General features: G+C 41.7%; 3 protein-coding genes across 3 annotated transcripts; 1 reads left to right on the top strand and 2 right to left on the bottom strand.

Annotated features, from left to right (window-relative positions):
• Nucleotides 1-280: 280 nt before the first annotated feature.
• Nucleotides 281-13,810, bottom strand: gtpbp1l (GTP binding protein 1, like). The gene is made up of 14 exons (XM_029501352.1): nt 13,771-13,810; nt 13,240-13,430; nt 12,662-12,773; nt 10,573-10,753; nt 8,715-8,898; nt 7,699-7,863; nt 7,474-7,597; nt 6,566-6,680; nt 5,662-5,806; nt 5,098-5,280; nt 4,694-4,829; nt 4,432-4,610; nt 3,995-4,129; nt 281-2,307 (listed from the first exon to the last, which is right to left on the bottom strand). The coding sequence occupies exons 2-14, from the start codon at nt 13,426-13,428 to the stop codon at nt 2,194-2,196; spliced, it is 1,962 nt and encodes a 653-aa protein (XP_029357212.1). The 5' UTR covers nt 13,429-13,430; nt 13,771-13,810; the 3' UTR covers nt 281-2,193.
• A 3,210-nt stretch (nt 13,811-17,020) lies between these two features.
• On the top strand, nt 17,021-19,803 carry lgals2b (lectin, galactoside-binding, soluble, 2b). Its single transcript, XM_029509940.1, has 4 exons — nt 17,021-17,136; nt 18,728-18,801; nt 19,020-19,179; nt 19,551-19,803. The coding sequence occupies exons 1-4, from the start codon at nt 17,134-17,136 to the stop codon at nt 19,695-19,697; spliced, it is 384 nt and encodes a 127-aa protein (XP_029365800.1). The 5' UTR covers nt 17,021-17,133; the 3' UTR covers nt 19,698-19,803.
• A 1,034-nt stretch (nt 19,804-20,837) lies between these two features.
• uts2r4 (urotensin-2 receptor 4) lies at nt 20,838-21,908 on the bottom strand. The gene has a single exon (XM_029510281.1). The coding sequence runs from the start codon at nt 21,906-21,908 to the stop codon at nt 20,838-20,840; it is 1,071 nt and encodes a 356-aa protein (XP_029366141.1).
• Between the last annotated feature and the right edge of the window lie 222 nt (nt 21,909-22,130).

Below are 22,130 nucleotides of genomic sequence, written 5' to 3' on the forward strand. Positions count from 1 at the left end.
ATTTCAAAAACCGCCTTCGCAGCTTCCCGTCTACAATTGGCCGCCCCAACTGTCGACCGATGTGCTCCAACATGAACACCGGGGGTGTGCCAGAAAAATCAATTCAAATAAGAATCGTGATTCTCATTCTCACGATTCAGAAACGATTGAAAATGTCCCAAAATCAATAAAATAAATAAATAAAACAAATCCGCAGGTTGTCTGCGGGACATCCTGACGTCACTGACTGACACTAAACCACTTCAGCTTTGTTTAGCATGAACTCATCTTAACACAACCAGATGATGAACATTTTTATTTAAAAGCATTTACAACACAAACTGGCACCTCTTAATTTAAATGGCAATCTTCTTTATCCTTAATTCTTCTGCACAAATTGGCTTTCTGTACATACATACACACAAAATGTGTCCCTTCAAAAATACCCCAAAGCTCTATAAGAAAGTAAAACGGGGGTGATCAGAAAATTCTCACTGAAGAGGCCCTAAGACCCAGACTGACCAGAATGTACTTCTATGACTGCGTATAACGTACAATAACTCTTAACTGCCTTCACAATGTCAAAACGCTGAACTTGATAAAACCAGAAGGAAAACTGCAGCATCTCTTAGTCCTTTCTTTAGGCTGATGTGATCGACGCTTTGTGATAATAGCTTATTAGAAACTTGGCTCAGCTGTTTACACCATTAAGAAAAATACCACAGTTCCTTTCTCATCATCCTCCAGCAGATGGATGACTGCAGGTCAATCCTCAATTATACATCTTAAGAATCAAATTAAATTTTATCGCTCGTACGAAGGAAGATCACTTCTTGCATCTGATATTTTTGAATTAGATTCTTAAGAGCTTTCTGCAGCCACTTGCTCATTCAGATGAGGACGAGAGCAGATTCATGTTCTAGCAGAATCTTTTGTGGATTACATGTGTTCTTATCTGGCTTTTAACACTGATGTTGTGAAAGAGCACTTGGGCTTTTGTGTTTAAGTCTTAAAAATACTTTTTGAAACTTTTGTTTTTTGACGAGTCCATAGAAAGTGGTTAGAAAATTGTGTTTATCCTTTCATCACTCAAAATCCACTAAGTCTGGCAGTATATCCTTCCTGAGGGTTATAAAGTTCAGCTCGGGTTAAAACTATTGTACAGAGGTGCTAATTAGCTGGGTTACAATTTGTCTTGTTGCTGTCTGTCTAGCTGTATTGTGTTATTCTTTGTTATACTTTGTTGCTTAGCTCACCCTCCTTGACAGCAATGGGGTGGAGAAAACAGTGCGGACATCATTCAACTTCAATTCAATCTGCAGCCTCAAAAACTATCACACAATTCAGTCAAAACCTGTACAAAACTTCTTGCAAGGAGGATTTGTGTCAGTTTTAGCTGGTGTCTGTAATAAACTGAAAACTGACACTGGACTGTACTTCTTAAAATAAAAAAAACAAACAAAAAAAAAAAAACCAATACAATTCATCCTTTATCTCTCTTGGCAGCTTGAGACCTGCATGGATTTAGAAATGGGGTTTACTATAAAATGTATAAAGTTACCTTTTTACTGTAGGATTATCAGTTGGATGAGAGCCTGTCCTCTTCATTGATGACGATGTTTTCATGTGCAGTAAGTCTGATTGATGACAATTTTTTTTTTTTTAAAGGAAACCAAAAAAAAAAAAAAAAAAAAAAAAAAGAAGAAAAATGCTGGTTCTCAGCAAAAGAAAGCAATCTACCTCCTCATTTGATCTGACCTGGCGCTACACAGATGCTGCCAGGAAAAAGGTGTGTGAATGGTTGAGCTGAACACAGGAAGATGATGAGGGAGGGGAGAAGAGGTGCGATAAAAAAACAAGGAGATTGAAGGTTGGAAAAATGAAAGAGAAGGCAGGAAAAGTGACTGATGCGTCTGCTGGCTGTGTAAAAAAATCATTAATGCTATAAAGGTAGTTCTTATCTGCTACAGACAAAATTGGAACTACTGTTGATGCTGTGTACCTACAAATTGCCATAAAACAAACAAACAAACAAACAAAAAACTCCTAAAGCTTCTAAATGAACTGACACTCTTGTGATTCAAAATGTATGAGCTGTTGTTAAAGACGCCTGTGCAGTAAGTCGGGAGACAACCATCAGAGGGCCATACAGTCACTTTTCCTCCCTGTGAGGAGATGAGACGGTTCTGCAGCAAAGACAAAAGGTTGTGCTTTTCACGCTGTGCCTGCTGCTCCCGCCGGCAGCACCGTGGAGATCGTGGCAGTGTTCAGGCCCTTCCCTCTGTGCCTCTGGCCACCTCTTCGCCGCCCTCCGCCTCCGGACTTGAGCTGCAGACGAGACGAGGAAAACACAGTGTTAAAACGGCTGCTAAGAGAGAATAAAAGGAGCAGCGGGTGAAACTGCTCGGCCCACGGCAGCTCAGGCATAAAGATGAGTTTCTCACTCTTGTCTAAAAAGGTAAAGAGGTTAGACTTTCTCCAAAGGAGGAGGGGGTGAAATGAATAGGAGGAAGCTGAGCTACAACACATCAGGGTTTCCCCTCACAGTGTCAGCAGCGCCTTAGCACAGTGAAATGACCTTTTCCCGTTTGGATATAAACTGTCGTCACTTCATCTCTTTATCACTTTATCCTTTCAGACGTTTGTGTTAAATTAGTGAATTTATTAATGAACAGCAAACCGGTCCAAAGAAATGTTTGTTCCAGATGCAATGAAATTCCCCTCTGGGTGTTCCGAGATGTACTAAAAACATCACAATGTCACTGTGACCTTGAACTTGAATATATTGTTTGGATGTCAGGGTTGGTTGAGAATTTAACATTCAGGTACCAGCAAGGTCTATTCAGACAGACTGGGCCGCAGCAGCAGTGACGCAGCTGATGTTGTGTGTTTTCCTTTAGCAGTGCGGCTGCTGCCACACATCTAGAGTCTCTCTGGGTTGAGCTGAAGTGAAATTTTGAACTGAAAACAGCGGAATGAATGAATGAATGGATGAATGGATGGATGAATGGATGAATGGATGGATGGATGGGTGGGTGGGTGCAGCAGCTGTCGCTGGCTCAGAAAATCTAAATTAAATACCAGAAATGACCCAAAAATGGTTGAATTAGACTTCTCACTGACAGGAAGAGAGAGAGAGGGAGGAGAAAAAAAGCTCAAAGGCGACTTTGTTGCTGAAAGGTGAAGCTGCTTCACAGCAGCTGTGAATATCAAGTAAGACTGGACTGAAAAGAACGCATGCACATAAAGCTCTTTACCTTATTTTCTTTGTTGCCATCTTTACATAGAGCCTCTTCCTCCTCTGCCACTGTCTGACGCAGCATGCCAAGACAGGGAGAGGGGGAGGGAAAGGGAGTAAAGGGCAGGAAGAGCAGAGGGGAGGGATGATGATCAGACGAAGAGGTGAGTAAAGGGAGAAGGATATTTTTTTTTTTTTTGGGGGGTGTAGTCATATGGGGATGAAGGAGACGCATGGAAAGAAGTAAGAAGCAAAAAATAAAAAAGGAAAATGTAGGAAGGACAAAAATGAGGGATAGAACAGGATAAGAAAGAGAGGGGACAGCAGGAGAGAAATTAACTCATGGATTTAAAGACAAAGTCAAAAGCTGGAAGAAGGGAACAGGTACCATTTAAAAAGGTGACAAACATTTTTGACAGTTTGTTTCAGAAGAAAATGGATCTGAGGGGGAAGGTGTTTTTGTTTTTTTTTTTATATATTATTTTGCCTTTGAATTTTATGGTGTTATTAAGGCTGACATATTAAATAAGGGACTGTGCAGTTATGGCCAGAAGGAAATTGCACCTGAACTCCAAAAAACACCCGAAAGAAGTTTCTCAAGACTCAATGAAAGTACACTGACTCAAGGATATTAGTTCCTTGTATTATGCCATGATATTTTAGTTTGTTCCCAAAGCACTGTTTATGGTGTGCTTATAATTGCAACACTGGCTTCATAAAACACACTCCTTAAAAACTCAGACATCATAACGGTTCACTCAGCAGGGAATTACTCACTGGTAGCTGTGCTGTGTTCGGACTGGACGGCCGCGCCTCCTCAGTGGCTGCTGTGCCCTCTTTAGAAGTCTTCTTATTGGCCTGCGTCTTGGACTGCTGAGCCTTAGCTGCCTGAGTGTTCACTGATTGGAGAAGCTGAGGACAAAATGTTCTTGAATGAAACACCATATTGCGTGGCTGAGAGTAACACAATGCACTCGTGTGGTGCCTCTTGTCCTGATTTAGCTTATTATTTGATTTCAGACATGGCTTGTATAAACCCAGAAGCCAAACAGAGCCCTAACCCATCTCTGATGGCGTTCACTGGACCCAATAGTTTTGACAACCCTAACAAGAGCTATTGTCTGTAATAAGCCATCTCATTTCTTGTTTTGGAGGATACACCAAAGCTACGATGAATTTTAAAAAAAAAAAAAAAAAAAAAAAAGCTCTGGTACCTTGGTGATGGTGCCCACAGCTTTGGTGCGTCCTTCCCTGAAGACCAGCTTCTGGTCGCAGTGCAGGTACTCGGGGGTCTTGATGAAGCGGAAGTGAACAGAAGCCTTGTCTCCTGTCCTCAGACAGTCTTTATTCATCGTTAGGATGGTGGCCGTCTGCCTGATGCTGCCACAGTGGACTAATAATGACGAGAAAGAGGCAGGTTGAAGCAAAATTCAGTCAAGGCTGCAAAAACGTGATTTCAAAGAGGTTGTCACTAACCCATGGCCTGGTATCTCGGAGATATCGTAGTTGGGTGGTGTAACACCAAGATCTCTGCCTCAAACTCCCAGGTGGCCTGTGGCATCAGCTTTGGCGACACCATCACCATTCCTTTCCTTATGGATGAGCGTTTGATCTGAGGTGATTGGAAAGAAACAACGAAAATCAGCAGCAGGACCCGCAGAGGAAAACAAAGTTGATGCCGAGACGACTACCTGCTCCCACACACTGCTTATAAAGTTAGGAAACTAAATCATATGCACAATACATCCACCAAGTTTCAGAATAATTAACTATTGCAGACGTTTTTATTCTTTTTTTTTGTTTGTTTTTTAAGTTAACCCTGTTTCATTTGCATAGCTCAAAGCACTTAAAGTTCAGTGGTATACTGTTAGCCCACATACTTTTTTAAGGGCAAAAGATGCTGTCTGCCCACCGCGAACCTCCCTCACGGGCATCCGCTTACGATGGATGGATTTAACAGCAATGGGGATGAAGGTGCCAAGCGGGTCTGGTCCCAAGAGCAGCGTATCGTTGAGCCGTATCAATCCTCGTAACGTAGTCCCTGAAACTACTGTGCCCACGCCCTGCCGAGAGGAAATCAGCAAGAGGTATAGTCGGGATCTGTGGTGCCGGCGGTGCCTTTGGCTCCTGCTTGCATTTATTGTGTGAGTTCTCTGTAACAGCTGAAGTAACAGGACTTCACATTTTATCATGATTGTTCACCCACGTCTTTTCATCTTCAGAAAGGACTCTCATGTATACTCTTATTTTATCCAGATAACAGCTTTAGCAGGCAACACAGCTGGAAGTCGGTGCAGATTGTCTACTCTGCAAAATACTACAAAGACATTTTAAAGACGTTCTAACTTTAAAAAGTAGCTGCCTGAAAAGACAACAAGGTCAGGAACACTTGTCAGTTTTTATCTTATTTTGTTTTTGCGTGGTTTGGGCATTTGTGTTCATACCGGTACTGAATATGTGTCGTCTATTTGAAACTCTGCAGGCTCATCGTTGCTAAAGGTGGTCCGAGAAGACAGGAGGTTGAGGAACATCTTCAGCAAGTCCATGTTCTCCCCTGTCACATTTGAGATCTGGAAAATCGGACACATCCTACAGAGGGACATTAGAAAAACAAGTTTCCGTTTTCAGAAACAGGCGGTGGGAACCTGAAGCTAACCCTCAAAACAATGAGTGAAATTAAAATGGATTTCAGATGTTTGAATACAGCTCAGAAGAACTTTTGTGATACACTGCATGCTAAACAATGTTAAGAAATAATCATGATGGATGAGGATGGCTGCATAGTTAGTAACGCTGCTGCAGTTTCCCCATTCATCACCTCTAATACTTTATAGAGCTACACTGATGTCAAGTTTTAGTTGCACTTTGTCATATAAAATAAGGGATGTCTAACATTATGATTGGTGCCGTTACTTCCGTGCACAGTCTACTGATTGCTCGAAGCCTTTCCCTGCCCCTCACATAAAAGAAGCAAAATCTTTTTTTTCCCCCTGAGAGCTGAAGATTAATGCACTATGTCGAGACAGTGATAAGAAAAGCAGTGGTGTGAATGAGGCACAGTGAAGATTATGTTTGGTGTCCTGCTTAATTTGATGTTTCAATCATTTCTTTATCTTATGTAAAATTTCCACACTCAGGCTGTCCAGTGTTTCATTGAATCCATTTCAAAACCTCGAGGGCAGCAACCCAAAAATACTAGTGAGCATTTGAGACATATCCCTGTTTTGTGCCATCCTTAGAGCAGCCATACTGTGACAGAGCCCAGTGAGCTGCTTTTTCCACTCATCCATATTTCTCTTTCTAACAGTGTAGTTTACGTCTCCCCGTTTTCCTCTGCTATGATCTCACCTCTCTGAGCTGAAGTTGGAGGCTGTGACGATGACATCATCCTTGTTCTGGACCAACACTGGGATTTTCCTGCAACCCGGTGACTTTAATAACCTTTGTAATAACTTTAGTGTCTCTGCAGACAAACACACACACACAGAAGTCCACACCTTTAGTAATTCTTCAGAGAAAAGCATCAGCTCTTACTGCATCTGAGAACACACCGCAGGAATTTATATGTTGGGCTTCAAGAGTAGATACAAAAGATGGGCTTGTATTAGTTCTAAACTGTGCTGGTTGAAAGCACATTCCTGGAAACTCTGCTCCTTCTTTATCAAAAAAATTAAGGAAGGATGGATTATCATTGCACCTCGTAAATTCTTTCTGGGCATAAGCGGTAACTTAAGCAGCTGAGTGCTCCTTGAGGAACACGGAAGTGTGCAGACCTGGACTCCTCCTTTTCTAAACGGCTCCCATTTGCTTTGTTAATTCGCTCCAGCTGCGGTTTGCTATTTGTGCTACAACTCAACTCTTCCTCCTTTTGTTTTATTTTTATAAAACCCTGCAGCAGTTTCTAGGGTACGATTCCTTACTTTCCCTGAGAGGCATTTATTGTGAGTGTTGAATTTTACACACACTGCCTTAAGTTAATCAAAGCAGAGCCAAGTAGTATATAGGACAAATTGTTGTTGTTAAAAGGTTGGGTTTAATAAAGCAACAGTAAATATAGTACAACTGTGTTATACTGTTGATTTAATACTGCAGTTAAAATATAAATTATGCTGAATTTACAATGTTTTCACTAATATCTAACAGTAACTCTGCTGGATGGTGGGTGGAGTTGTGAGGCTAGTTAATGAGGATGTGCAGCTCTGCAGTTTGTAACACATATAGGTGTAGGAATGAAATATGATAGCACATCTCTTTACCTTGCAAGATGTTGGCTGGACACATGTCTATCTTAGTGACCACTACAAACACTGGTACATTTAGGGCCAGCGCCAGACCCAGGTGCTCTTTGGTCATGCCAACGATGCCTGCGTTACTTCCAACCTTTGAGCGAGGACAGAGGAACAAAGGAGACAGGCTGGTGAACTATGACAGACAAATTCGATGTCAACGGATTTCACACAAATTCCACTCTCCTGTCTCACCATTAGCATGCAGAAATCAGGAAGGTGTCCGGTCATGCCGAAGACAGTGGTTTTGAGGTATTTCTCATGGCCGGCCAGGTCGATGAAAGTGATGACCTTTGAGGATTTCTCACAGATCTTAGTCCAGTCTAGGCCTCCACCGTGGCTGTCTGGCTTGTTCACCACCTAAAGATATAGGGGTCAACAGAGGGAAGAAGACAAGATTTTACTGAAGTTAGTGAATCCAACAAGTCAATTAGACTAAGAGCAGGGGAGACAGTAGCAGAGTACATTTACTTGAGTACTCTATTTAAATACATTTTCATATGTCTAAGACGTACTTGTTTGTTTGAAGCAGAGATTTTAGTCAGCAAAATTCATTTTATTTTAGAGTGTGATAGACCATTTGCTGTGATGGTCACTGGAAAATAAATAAATAATCAACGTCCATTTATTCACTCTCTTGAAGGCAATTTGAACTTAGCAGTCTCCTGATGATGCAACATGAAGCAGAAGAGCCAAAGCACGTTTTAAGTCCATGTTGGCTATGACCAAACTTTACCGCTGTCTTAAAAAAGATTTATGAAAGCGACAATAGCAGACAGTGGAAGTCCTTTTGTTGAAACAGTTGGGTTGTTAACGGGCATTGACTCTTTTTAAACTTTTATTTGCAGTCATAGCTCCTAATAAAATGCTATCTCTGCTGCCAGTTGTTTGCCTTTCTGCTCGGACAAAGAACACACAAATATAAGGAGCAATATCATTACAGCATTTAGCACGCACGCGCACACACACACACACAGATGCAGGAGAGAGAGAGAGAGAGAGAGAGAGAGAGAGAGAGAGCGAGCTGCTTGTTGGATTTCTTTTCACTTTAACTCAAGTAAATCTTGACTGAACAACTTTCACTTACTGTGAAAGCTAGATCTAAATTTGATTCATATAATAATAATAACAACAACAATTTGCATGAAAAAATGTTTGCTGTTAAATTTCATCCCAGTAAAGGACGGTGGGGCTTTATGATCGACACTCACCTCTCCGTCCTGATCAAAGCCCAGGATATCGTTGCCCACACTGCTGGTCCTGCCGCTCTCCATTTCATGTTTGTGTCTGAAGAGCTTCTGGCGAGCGAAGCCTCTGCCGTTGTCCAGCTCACCGTGGGTCAAAACCCCTAAGAGAGTGCTCTTCCCAGCATCTACGTTTCCTACAACAGCCACTCTGGAGACGAAATGGAGTCAGGAGGTCAAGTGAGAAATTCAGATAAGAAGACTGTTGAGTTTATTTATCCCTGGAGGGGAAACTAAACTGTTATTGTAAAGCAATTAAAGAACACTAAAAATACAATGATATACCACAGGGAAACATTCATAAATAAGTATCGCTATATAGACTAACATGTTTAGATGAGCTATAAAGTCTGGGGACATCAGAAAGACTTCCTGTGACATTCCCTGAACACAGCGGGTTTGTGGGAGTGTAGAATGTGCTCTGCGTAGCTTTATGGAGTCAGTGTGTGACAGGCAGAATTTAATAATGCAGCCAAGAAGAGACACATCTTGCCTGTGACTGTTTTCATTAAGTCTGTATCTTGTACATAGTCTTTTATTCTGTTCTAACAATGACATCGACTTCCTGTTCTCTGATTTTTATTTCATTTTAAGGCAAAATGGAAATGCCCAGTGCAAATAAAAAATTCAGATAAACATAATTCAGCTATCATGTCTCACATGTAATTCTACATCAGCATAAATGAGAAGCCAAATAACACACAAAGCTCTGAAAAGATGTGTAAACAGCTCTGTCAGGTACAATGAGTGGCTGAGCTGTAATAAATCATAATCTGTCACAGTCAAGGGGCGATGGAAAATCCATCAGACTATTTTAATCCATATCCATCACTGGTTTTCAATTTTACAGCTATTCTACAGACCCATTTGAGGACACGCTGTATTGTCTGTAAATGTGCTCCTTTGAAAGAACAAAACAAAAAGGTTAAGTTCCACAAAGATTGCATTTAGACATTTGAATGTCATGCATGAATTTCACTTACAAAGAGATGCCAAATGCAATAATCTATTAGGTTACTGGTTATGTAATCATAACGATATACTACATTTGCATCTAAGCAACTAAGACCATTTTTACTGACATGGAACTGAAATAAGACTTAGCAATCATACCCAGATCAAATGACTCTGGGGTCAAGAGTGATATTTATCAGCTCTCACACTGATCAGCATTGATGTAAACCAAATGTCGCACATTTTTTTTTACTTTTCCTGCTGTGACATGTTTTAGAGAATTACTAGATGGACCTGTCAATTGAATCAGACACAACACGGCCACACTAGTTCCCCGATAACGGACTGACCTCCTGATGCGGAATAAGTTTCAAATAAAACACAATCACCAACTTAAGCAGTGTCATTTTCACAAGAGCAACAAACTGGGGATGAGACGTCACTGATCCATTTTATCAGTTTGAATTGCTCAGTTGTTCCCCAATGCATCTGCGTGTATGCTCTCTAAGTGTGTGAGATAACTCCTTTGGAGTTGTGAATCTGAGAAGAAAGGCCAACTTGACTGTCAGCGTTAAAAATGGGTCGTTTGGCCTCTTTTTTTCAAGGGTTACTCGGATTTATAAACTCTATTTATGTGTGCCAATTTGAATGTAAAATGGGCATTCGAAGCAGGACAGACAGTATTGATTGATTGATTGATTGGGTACCAAATCAGACAAAACTGTAAACTATTTGATTATTATCCAGACAAGTGCTGAAATGTGGCACTTTGCTAAAGCCACAGCTCTATCACAGTTGCTTATGACTCAAGCACCTTAACAATATCTAATGCTGTAAGGGCAACCTCTGATTGTCTCTCTTTTGTTTTTACCTAACTTCCAGAAAATCCTGCTCGCCCACACGTCGTCGAATGAGGTAGTCCCGAATCTTTCCTCCAGCATCTGTCCTCTCCCTAAGCAGGATTAGGTCAGCCTCGATCTGCTCACACAGCGACCGCACCGTGGCTACAGACGCTTCCATATCTTTCTCATCAAGGCCATAGTCACCTCCATCTGAAGAGAAAGAAAAAAAAAAAAAAACCCACCACCATTTTACATTATTAGCTGTTTCTTTTTCTTTCTTCCTTTTCTCAAACATGTTTTTGCTGCCCTCTTTTGCATTTATCAAATATTACAGCGTTAACTTAATTACAAAGAGAAAAAAATGAATAGTTTCCATGTCTACCAAAGGTCAGGGCAAATGCAAAGCCACAACCTAGGAATGTTAGTAATTTACTATACAACAGTGAGGTGGCCAAAGGACAAATGAAACACTGAACTCAGGCACTTTGTATAGGAAAGGGTACATTAACAAGTGCTTTATGGCATAGAGGGAAATGGGTGTGGTGTCAAGATTAGACTTCATAGTCTGAAACCCCGGTGCCTCCAAAAATGACTCCACCATAATCAGATAGCTTCAGGTGGGTTACTACATAAAAGGCGCAGCTTTCTTGTGTCAACATTAATTTGGGAAGGACTCACTACATCTGGTGTCATTTTCAGTTTAGTTAAAGTAAACTATGAAACAACAGCAGCCAATCAGCAGGCCATTTATCTACTCAGCCAAACAGACATCCATAAAGTGATAAACCAGTAATGGTCCCTGTGCTGAGCAGGGAAAAATGACACCCTTTCACACTTGCACCCCACCCCACCCCACATGTGTTGGACATGTTGCTGTAGCAGGCAAAAAAATAACCAGTTGTCAACAAAAGTCCCCCAGTGTCTGTGTTCAGAGAGAGAGAGAGTTGGGGGGTGAGGGGACAGAATGAAAAAACTGAAAAGCAGACAAATGGGGTCAGCAGCCTGGGAGGACACAGCTGACAGAAATGACAGCTCGGTGACCAGAAACGGAATATGCACTGCTTCTCCCTCAATCAGCTTGTTAACTGCTTCCAACTACATACAAAACTACAAAAATACACCTGACAAGGGTCAGTTGTGAGCGGAAAATAGACAACATGACTTTTAATTTGGAGGTTTCATTGAGGGAGGAAAAAAAAAAAAAGAAAAGAAAAATGGTTCTAGTAGAACATGAAAAGAATATGCTATGGTGCCATCTATAGGATCTGTTCACCACCAGCACTAAAAATGTTACTTCTTCCTAGAGCATGTCTGGACACAGGCAATTTGGTTGCTCTTAAATTTAGAGCATATCAGTTACTAACTTAGATGACACTTCAAAAGCTCAATGTGACATTCTTCACTTGATGCCAAAGAACAAACCAGCCACCCTCATTATTCAATAACAGTTTGTTTCAGACTTCTGGGGTAACAGCTCTTTAGCAAGTTTACAGATATCATCAGTCAGTCTGACATGAGGTCACCTTTGTCCTTTAAATTGTTGAAATGTATTATCAAATCATCTGATGTGGCTCCAAATTAATTTAAACTATCATTTGATTTCACTAACATTCATATTTATTTTCAAATGACATTCCTGCAGATTGTGATGAGATTGTTTCTATGATAATTGCCATTCTGGCGCAAAAATATAATTTTCACCCCTCAAAAATGTGTTCATTCATTCATTAATGCAACTTCAAAAATTATTGTAAAACTTGACTGTGATTGTGAAAGAATATTTTTGGCACACCAAGAGATTAGTTCAGCTCTAATCAGCTCCTGCATTTCTTTCATTCTGTTTGCATAAAACTAAATATACTTATACATACTAAATGTAGAATTCATGTCAGTGACAGACATCACATTTCTTGCAGAACAGTATGTCCTGAATCCTTCCACTTCTGTCTCCCTTCAAGTGATTTTAACATCCCCAATTTTCTTTTTATAGTTTTATGTGTCAAACGCTCCCTGCATATCACAAATCATTGTGTGTGAGGCAACATCTCAGCTGGACCAGGCATATGCTCATCAGCCAGCATTCATTATTGAATTCCAGGGAAAGTTAGTGGTCCTTACCAGAGCCCATTCCGACCACATAGATTGTCTCTCCGCAGCCCTCATCAATCCTCTCCCTCAAGTGTCGTAGTAATGAATCATACTGTTCCCCTGTTGGACTCACGAGGACCAGCTATAAAGTCACAGAGAGGGGAGAGACAACAGCCCGAGACTTGAGAAAGTCAAACAAGATTTAAAGTCTTTGAGAATATCTGGAAGTCACAACTTCAACGAGTATTCAAAAGTTTTTGCTTAAATGCAATGCAATTTACAAATCACCCAATGTAGTTTTGTTAAAATAATCCGTAGTGCTTTAGACATCCTTTAAAGAAATTATACAAATAAGTGCAAATTTTGCATACAGAGAAGATGTAGCCTATGGCTGGGAAACACGCCAGCTGCATGCAACATACGTGTCACTTTCTTGACTTCTGCTCAGCCAGCAGAAAATAACGCGTTGTGTGCAGCTTACATGCATCAGACGTTCTGCAGTGCAACGACACGCAATCCATTTCCACGGAATCAAAACAAAACGCTGCTTGGCTGCAGTGTCCTAAAAGTTCAGCGTTACTGGGTGCAATTTTGCATCGAGGGCCCACCTTGTTGCTTAAGTCTAAATGATCCGCGGACTCGCCGTCTGTGCCCTGGCCGTCTTCAAAGCCCTCTTCCCCGCACGGATCCTCCGCACATCCCCGGTCAGGTGCAAACATACAAGCGGGCACTATGGTCTCCGCTGCAGGTATTGCAGCCGGGCATATCGCTGCCTCTGTCGCCGTTGCCGACGCCATTTCTGGAGGGAGAATCAAAGCAAACCTCAGCAAAAAATAAATAAGTAAAAATAGAAATTAATAAACAAACTTAACATGTCTCCCTTGCTCAGCTCTGGCTGCTAAGCTTTAGCCGTTAGCAAAGACCATAAAGTTAGGTTGACAATCACAGCTAGCAGTCAGCTAATGCTAACGAAACAGCCGTTTTAACATGTCACACTCTTAAAGTGGGAAAGCAGTTGAATAAATCCTCGTGACTATAAGTGTCAGCTAGATTTTAGAACTTCTTATTTTTCTAGGACATTTCTTCGGTTAACGAAGGCGAATTAGATGATAAATTGTCTGATGAAAACGGAGGCGTACCAGAAGTCGCTAGTTAGCCGACAAGCTAACTTAGTTGTTTATTCGAGTTAGCTTGGGTTTGTTGGCACTGGCTGTCTGACACGCCCACTTTCGAAGGGAAGACAGAGGATTGGCCATTATAAGGAAAGTCGCGCCCTCTGTGTTGACGTCAGGATATACGTCATTGAGATGCCTTCTCCGTTTCCCACGCACACTAATAACATAATAATATTAAATATCTTCAAAAAAAAAAAAGGTTTTAAAAATATTAATTATTCCACCGTTTGGCTGTATTGACACCCCCATTCAAACGTTAACATGAATAGGAGGAGTGTTCAAAAACTGCCATATATCCACAACTTGCATTTCCATCCCACTTCTACTCATTCATACTTTCAGGTTAAACATACAGGAACTAACCCTTTTTTTAATTTAGTGATGGATAAAGTTTGACTTTTTGTGCGTACGTGACCATTTGTTCTCGATTTGACAGGTGAAAAGCTGGTTAAATGGTCCAAAAAAACTTCTGGTTATCTCAGCAAAGTTTGAATTCTTTCACGCCATCCAATTGTCAAGTTGGCCATCTCCCACATTTTTGATATGCCTCCCTTAGAAAATAATAGGCGTTCTCACCATAATCACTGTGCAAACCCTGACGGGGGACACTGCAGCACACGAGATTGTCACGGGGTGGTCGACATCTAGCCTCCTTTCTGAAAGGGTCATGACAGAAAAAGTCCACCATAACGTGGAGGCTCCAGATGTTTTCAGTGTGTATGACACAGTCCAAAAAGAGCCAAAGTCTAGTTGTGAAATTAGCATTTCTGTTCACTATGCTAACGTGTTCTGTTGAGACTCTCTGGTTTTTAATTATGCTCGGGCTTGGGCCAGGAGTAATGTAGTTCCTGCATTCTTTCATGTCATGGCATTTTATAAACACATCCACTGGTGCTTAAAGTCATTTTCACTTTGTAGCTTGATTTTCCAGTTTTGGGATAAAGGATACTTGTTCCCAAATACAAGATCAAACATATGACATTCAAGCAACATTTGTGACCTATCTGGCCAACAAGAAGCCCCTGTCCTAAGTCCTAAGTCCAGCTGCGTTCAATTCAATTGTTGGCTTGATATGACTATGACCGGAGTTCAGGCAGCCAAGAGTGAGAAAAGAGACCAGCATGTGATATTCTTGGACTTTACAAACACATTTGGGTCAGTGCCACATAGTCTTATTTGCGAGGCGTTTGATTATTTGAGAGTTCCTGGAGTAGTTTTTAATTTAGTAAGAGCATATTTCCAGGATATCAGACTATGTTTAAGTACAGCAGGCTTTACAACAGGTTGGCAGAGACTAGAAATAGGTATTATGGCAGGGTGTACAATTTCTTCATTAGCATTCACAATGGCAATGGAGGTAATTATTAGAGCTTCTAGGTGGGTTGTAGGTGGAGAGAGGCGGCAGGATGGGATGCGCCTTACACCAATTAGGGCATTCATGGATGATATGACATTGGTAACTACTTCAGCTCCCAGTATCAAGTCTAGTGGAGGAGTTTAAATGTACTAAGGTTAGGACAGAGCTCCTATGTGGGAGTGAAGATGTGGTAGTTAGTAAGGCGGTTCCAAACCCAACCAGTGGGGAGAAAATGGAATCCAAAAATGGCAGTGCAGGAAGCGAAAGCAACTCTTAGGCAGACAGAGATTGTGGGTAATGTACAAACAGACCGGGGAGGCTTGAGGCTTGGCCCAGGAAAATCAATGTGGAGTAGAGCAGGTCCCAAAGAGAAGAGGAAGCTAGTTGTAGAGCAGGTTCGTAGTCAGGAGGAAATATTAAGGAGTGCGAGGGCAGTGGCTCAGGCTTAGTTGGAAAGAGCTGTGGAGTATGGAGGAAAGAAGTTTTACATTTTTGATAGGGGCAACATATGACGTATTGCCAACTCCCTAGAAACTCAAAACTGAGTGGCAATTCAGTTTGTCCAAGAAGGAGGGAAAGTTAATAAGATAACAAGGAGGCAAGGCAGCTTAGAGGATGCCAGTGACTGGGAGATGCAGGTGGATTGAGGAGGAAAGCTTGTTCCCCTGTAAATAGTCTGTACGAAGCTAAGGCCTGATATAATTTTGTGGTCTAGGAGTAGAATGAGAGTATATTTCATAGAGCTGACTGTGCCGTGGGAGGATTCAGTTGAAGAAGCATATGAAAGGAAAAAGCTCAGGTATATAGATCTAGGTTAGGATTTGTCCAGTGGAAGCAGGTTGTAGAGGGTTTGTTGCCCGATCTGTTGTTGCTTTGTTGAGGGAGTTAGCAGGAAGGGGACAGAGTGTGAGGAAAATAGTGAAGGAAATGTCAGATGAGGCAGTAAGATCCAGTCAGTGGATTTGGATTAGAAGAAGTGATGGTAGCTGGGGGTGCAGCAGGGGGAGCTCTTAAGACAAACAAACTCTTGGGAGAAGCAGAGGAAGAGGAAGAGGAAGCGCAAGTGCATTTAAGTGGAGGGTGTGGCCTGTTCAAGCCTCTATGAGACCATGTGATTAGTCCAGGTGAGTCGGCCTGTAGTGGTTTTTAATTTGGTTTGATTATAGGACTGTTCAGGTGAGTTCTGAATCTGTTAGTGTAGCTTTTCCTCCACCTCCTGCACCCTCTACACTTTCCTGCCCCCTACCTGAGCCAGGGTCTGTATCCCATCCCTACTTTTATCTCCACCTAGCTGTCTTGACGTGAGGGGCGGTGATGGCTGGCATTAGGGAGGTGACCCTGGGATCCCAGTGATCCCGGTCTATCCTCCTGAAGGTGTCGTGGGACTAACTAGACGAAACACCGGTGAAAGGACGTTCCCACCTGATGGCCCCAAAGACACGATAGCTATCACTGCTCACTGGCCTAGTTAGATATTATCTGTAGGGCACATAGGGCAGGGTGAAAGTTTGTTGTTAGGTAGTTAGTCACTGAGTTTGGTCCATTTTTTTGTGTTTAATCTGAATGACCTGGATGAATGAAAATATGCACAGACAACATTTGTGACTTATTTAGTCAAATAAGTCAAATGGATGAGAAATTCATCAAATCTCAGCGATCGTCACAAGTCATTTAGTAACCAATTATTCTAGTTTGATATTCATTATGACAGTGGACCTTTAAAAAAATGACATCAAGCCAATCTTGTGGGTAAATGTTAAGATACACAGAAATCTCATATCTTATCCACGTTATGGCCCATCTGGCTGATACTTTAACCAACATCCTGTAGTATTTTTTTTTTTTTTTTTTTTAAACAGCTCATTCCCCATTGGCTGCTCTCTGTCCCTGACATCACCAGTGTGATATAAAGTACTCACCTGCCTGAAGAACTTTGTCACTCAAGGCGGAACCCACTGAAGACAGCCAAGATGGTAAGTGGCCTGGAGAGCATCATTCAACAGCACATTTCTTCATCCTGCAGATGCACAAATATCTGCTTATGTAGTTTTATTATTTCTGTCCTTATCTTAGTAATAAGTTAACACAAGATATTTTCTATTCTCACTTTCCACTAAGTTTGACTAAGTTTTTACCCCAACTTTACTGTTTACTACAACTATAAATATACACACAGGAGATATACTGTACATATTCACATGTTTCAGAATCACAGATTGGGTTTTAATGATTTTGAAGAGTTACACTTTAAAGAGGTTTGTTCATTGATTCACCAAGTGCTGGTGTCTTAAATAAAATCGACAGGAAAGATAGAAAAGTTTTTTTTTTTTTTTTTTGGTCATCGTATGTTTTATTGCAAGATATAGATTTCTATTTATCCGCTGGTGTTTTCTTTACTGAGAATTTTGCAGAACATTAAGATTAATTCATGGGTACCCTGAGTATTCTCCCTGTTAATGTAATTTGACAACATGCACCTCTACCCATGCATCTAAATCCAGGACTGGCTTTATTCTTGTCTTTTATTAAGTAGCTAATTAAAATCCAAAGAAGTGTTCATCAGTTACCTCAGGGTAAAAAAAATCTTTAACCTGTTTTATTGCTGAGAGACCTAAATTCATTACATTGGCCGTGGCCTGGGAACAGAAGTGAGGCAATGTGTTCAGAAATAATTCAAATAACTCAAACCGCCACGTGTGTTAATAAAGTATAACTTCACTTGCCTATTCTCCAGAACTTTGTCCCAATAAGTCAATGATAAACCTGTGCTAATGTGAGATAAACGATAAGGCATGACTTGAAAGAATATATTTTGGATGGCATGGCTCGGGGTCTATCTATAGGTCTATAGGTGTGGTACCAGGTATCTGAGGTTGTAGTTCATGCGTTCATGTCAGGTGATGCCCCCTGTCCATATAGATAGATAAGGGCTACAGTCGCTGGCATTTATTGCTTTTTGAATGAACAGACCTTTGGAAAAACTAAATTTTTAGTTTTGCTCACATACCCTGCAGAGAGGCGTGGCAATGTACTTATGTAGCATCTGTCGATGAAGCATGGAAGATGGTCTCTGTAAAGGCGCTCCTTTTATAGTTTTACTGCCTCTGCATGATGATCTGATGTCAGTGAGCAAATACAGGGCCTTGCTGTTACGGTACCTTTACAACTGTGGGTACGCTCTTTTACCTTGGTTGATCATCTACAGCTAAGATAAGAACACCTGTGATAATCCATTCTCCCTCAACTGTTCACTGTACAAACAGTCATTTAGATCCAATTTTTAAATAGTCCGTTGCACTCTTTTTCATTTTTATTAATATTATTTGTGTAGAGTAAGGTCCAACCATCACAGTGTTACAGAAAGGAACCATGTGAGCAAACACCCCCAGCAGGCTAATGATCAGATATTAATGGTCTGATCTGAATTACAGCTGTCAATGTGATCTTCAATGGAGTAACTTTTATTCACTGTGGAAGAAAGTTGTCCATGTAAAACAGTTTCTTTAAATCTATGTTCGGGTTGTTTCACCTAAGACTCATCCATCCATCCTTTCCTCATTACAGAAAGTCAAGGATATGGCATTCAAGGAGGGGCAGGAGCTCAAAATTCGCCTCAAGCCCAAGGATGACTGCAACACGTAAGTCGTGTTGTGAGATATCACTTTTTCAGGCGCTGACACTTTCTGAAAATGTTTCACTTCACAGCTGTAATTTCTGCTTTCATATGATGGCCCACCGAAGTATAATTAGGAGGAAGTAGACGTATCATACAGTTAGAGAGGTTAATGTTTCATCCACCTCTTCCCTTTTCGTTGTGTCCTTTTGACCTCTATATTCCCACCCGCCTCCGTTGCAGCTTTTCCATCAACATCGGCCATGACTCCGAAAACATCGCATTGCACTTCAACCCTCGCTTTTACAGCGACAACATCGTCTGCAACTCCATGTCTGGGGGGAGCTGGGGTGACGAACAGCGACAGGAGTTCCTGCCGTTCTCGCGTGGGGAGGAATGCAAGGTCTGTTGGTGCAACACGGCAGCTTTCAGGCTGGTCTAACGCATCATTTAATCGCTGATGCACGTTAAATGTTTTTTTCTGAAATTGTCAAAGTCATTAGGCCTATGCTCAAATTTGACAAATTTTACAGAGTGCTTGGTCACATAGATTTAATTAGTGGGCTTGGCTTCTGTTGCAACACTGTTAGGTCAATAGAGACACAGAGACGTAAATTTGTGGAGGGGTCATAAAATATAAGCTCATAAAGGTTAATCATAGAAAGATAAACATCTCCATGTTTCTGTTCAAAAGGTTGGCTCAGTCATTCTTTTTGAATTTCAACTATCTTTATTCTTGCATTTTGTCTGTCTCTCTTCTCTTGCACACATCAGTTTTACATCAACTTCAACATGGAGTCGTTTTACATCAAGCTCCCTGACGGCTCCATGATGGATTTCCCCAACCGCCTGGGCGACGTCAAGTACAAATACTTCGATGTTAGAGAAGATGTAAAGATCATCGGCATCAAGATCAAGTAGACATCGACCTCTTCCTCTCCCCTCGTTCTTGGCCTGCCCACCTGATGTTTGCTACTGAAACAGGCCTTTTGTTCCTGTTCAGGCTTATTGAACTATCACAGCAAAAATGAACATGGTTATTGTAATCACAAGGGATGGCCTTAAGAGGGAGCTGCAGCACATCTCACAAGACATCTGTTCAGTCACTGGGTTTGTTAATAAATGCTGTGACAAAAAGAAATATGACTCCTCTTCCTTCATGTCCCTCACCAGCACACACCATACAATATAATCTCAAATTATAAATCTTCATTTACAACTTATGTATGTTCTTCTGACTTCAAGCAACATCCATGCAATGGAGATATTAGGAGTTAGTTATAACTAACACATAAAAGAAAGTGTCAGTTGTTTTTATGTATCAAAATTTGAACATTTTTAAACGCAATTCTGTCCAAAATGGTGACTCAAAGTAACACTAAACCAAAGGAAAAAGTTTAAAGTAAACAAAAAAAATAATACAAACATGTAAGAACATAAAAATGTAATGAGCATGGGGCCAATACATTAAACTGGATTTTCAGGATAGAACAGATAAAAAGGGATAAATCAGGTTGATGTGGAATGAGGTAAGATGAAGCACACGCTTATGGAGGCAATTTACATGTGGACTCAAAAGAGCCGTGGTACGAGCCCGAGGAATGTGGCACAATGCAACCACATTCCCTGGAAGGAGATGAAATATACGTCGCCTACGTGTGTGTGTGCGGTGGATGTCGAATGGGAAAATGGAGGGAAAATCTGACTATCATTCAACCATTTGATTTATTTTTTTATTTACGTGAATTAAAATGATTCTTGTGATCAGAATTTCTCATAAAAATTTCCTCAGGATTTTTGGAATTCCACAATTTTTTTAATAAACTATTCCAATCTGGAAGCAAATATGTCTATCACTAATTTGTTCCAGTACTATCATCTGTGTCATTAGAGCCTGTAAGCCTGTGGCAGAACGTGGTCATGAGTTAAATTATATGACAATGAACAGAATTTCAAAGCTGCTTGTCAGTTTTGTACAAAATTACAAGAATATGTTAGAAAATGTCCATTTGTCAGGCTGGTGAATTAAAAACATTTTCTCTGTGGTTGTTCAGTTTTCCTCTAAAGGTCCTGCAGTGGTGTGGTCACCGCTGACCCGGGGTCGGCCCTGCTTGACCCTACGGACTGACCTTTCTGGGACAAGTAATCTTTATAGTTCCGCGTAAGAAGGGTGTAGAGAAATGGATTAATGCAGCTGTTCCCGTAGGTCAGACACGTGACAAAGAAATTCACATAATTGTGAGCAGCCGCAGACAAGGCTCTCAGGGACTCGGGAGAAAAGAGTTTGGCGAGCTGCCAACCCCAGAAAGGTAAGAAACAGGCCCAGTAAGCCATCACGATGCTGAAGATCATTGACACCACTCTTTGTTTGAGCCCTCTCCTCTGGGAAGAGCGGTTTCGACTTCCTAAGCTCGCCTGAGCTGCCCAGTAGCGCTGTGCTAGCCCGAGATACAACCCAACGATGACCAGCCCGGGAACTAAAACGCTGGTAAAAAACAAAATGGTGATATAAGACTTAAAGGCATCAGGGGTCCACGTAGGGAAGCACATCCTCTTGACCAAACCTGTTGCGGTGGGTTTGCCCTCCCTGAGTCGGATCATCACCATCATTGGAAGCGTTAGCACAAAAGCTAATGCCCAGATAACGCCTGCCACCAGTCGTCGTCTCCGGGAAGACGACCTGTGGGCGCTGAATGGTCTGGCCACGGCACGGTAGCGCTCTAAGCTCATGGCCACCAAAATGAAGACACTGGCGTGCATAGTAAGGAGGTCCAGACTCAGCAGGATGTGACAGCCAACCTCGCCAAACAGCCAGTCGTGGGCCAAGTAGGTGCAGACCACGAAGGGGATGGTGGAGAGGTAGAGCAGGTCGGCCAGGGCCAGGTTGACGATGTAAACGTACATGGAGCCAGTGCGGCGCAGAGCGGCCGAGCGCGTGATGATGAGCGTGTACGTGTTGCCCGCCACGCCAATGACACACATGATCATCAGCAAGGCGCTGAGCAGGGAGGTCACCCACAGGCTCCCGCCGCCTCCACCACCGCCACTTTCCTGGGATGCTCCATCTCCAGCGTCCGGGTTCCCGACAAGCCCCGGCTGTGGAGCAACGGTGGCGTTAGGAGTGCAGTTCATTGCAGACAATAGCCAAAGCTCAAGCTTCAGTGTTTAAGAGCCATCGTGTGTTACGAGTATCACCAGTTGTCTGAACTCTTAGAGCTTTATTAGAATCAGCTGTTGAAGAGAAATCCAAAAGGAAAGCAACAACTTTGTTAATCCATGCAAATGCAGCTTCACTCCCTACAGAGCTGTCTGTGGCTTGTAGCTCTTATCTTGTAAAAATTGAGGTCCTCCATG

Source organism: Echeneis naucrates, chromosome 1, assembly GCF_900963305.1.
Source record: "Echeneis naucrates chromosome 1, fEcheNa1.1, whole genome shotgun sequence".
NCBI classification, from domain to species: Eukaryota; Metazoa; Chordata; class Actinopteri; order Carangiformes; family Echeneidae; genus Echeneis; species Echeneis naucrates.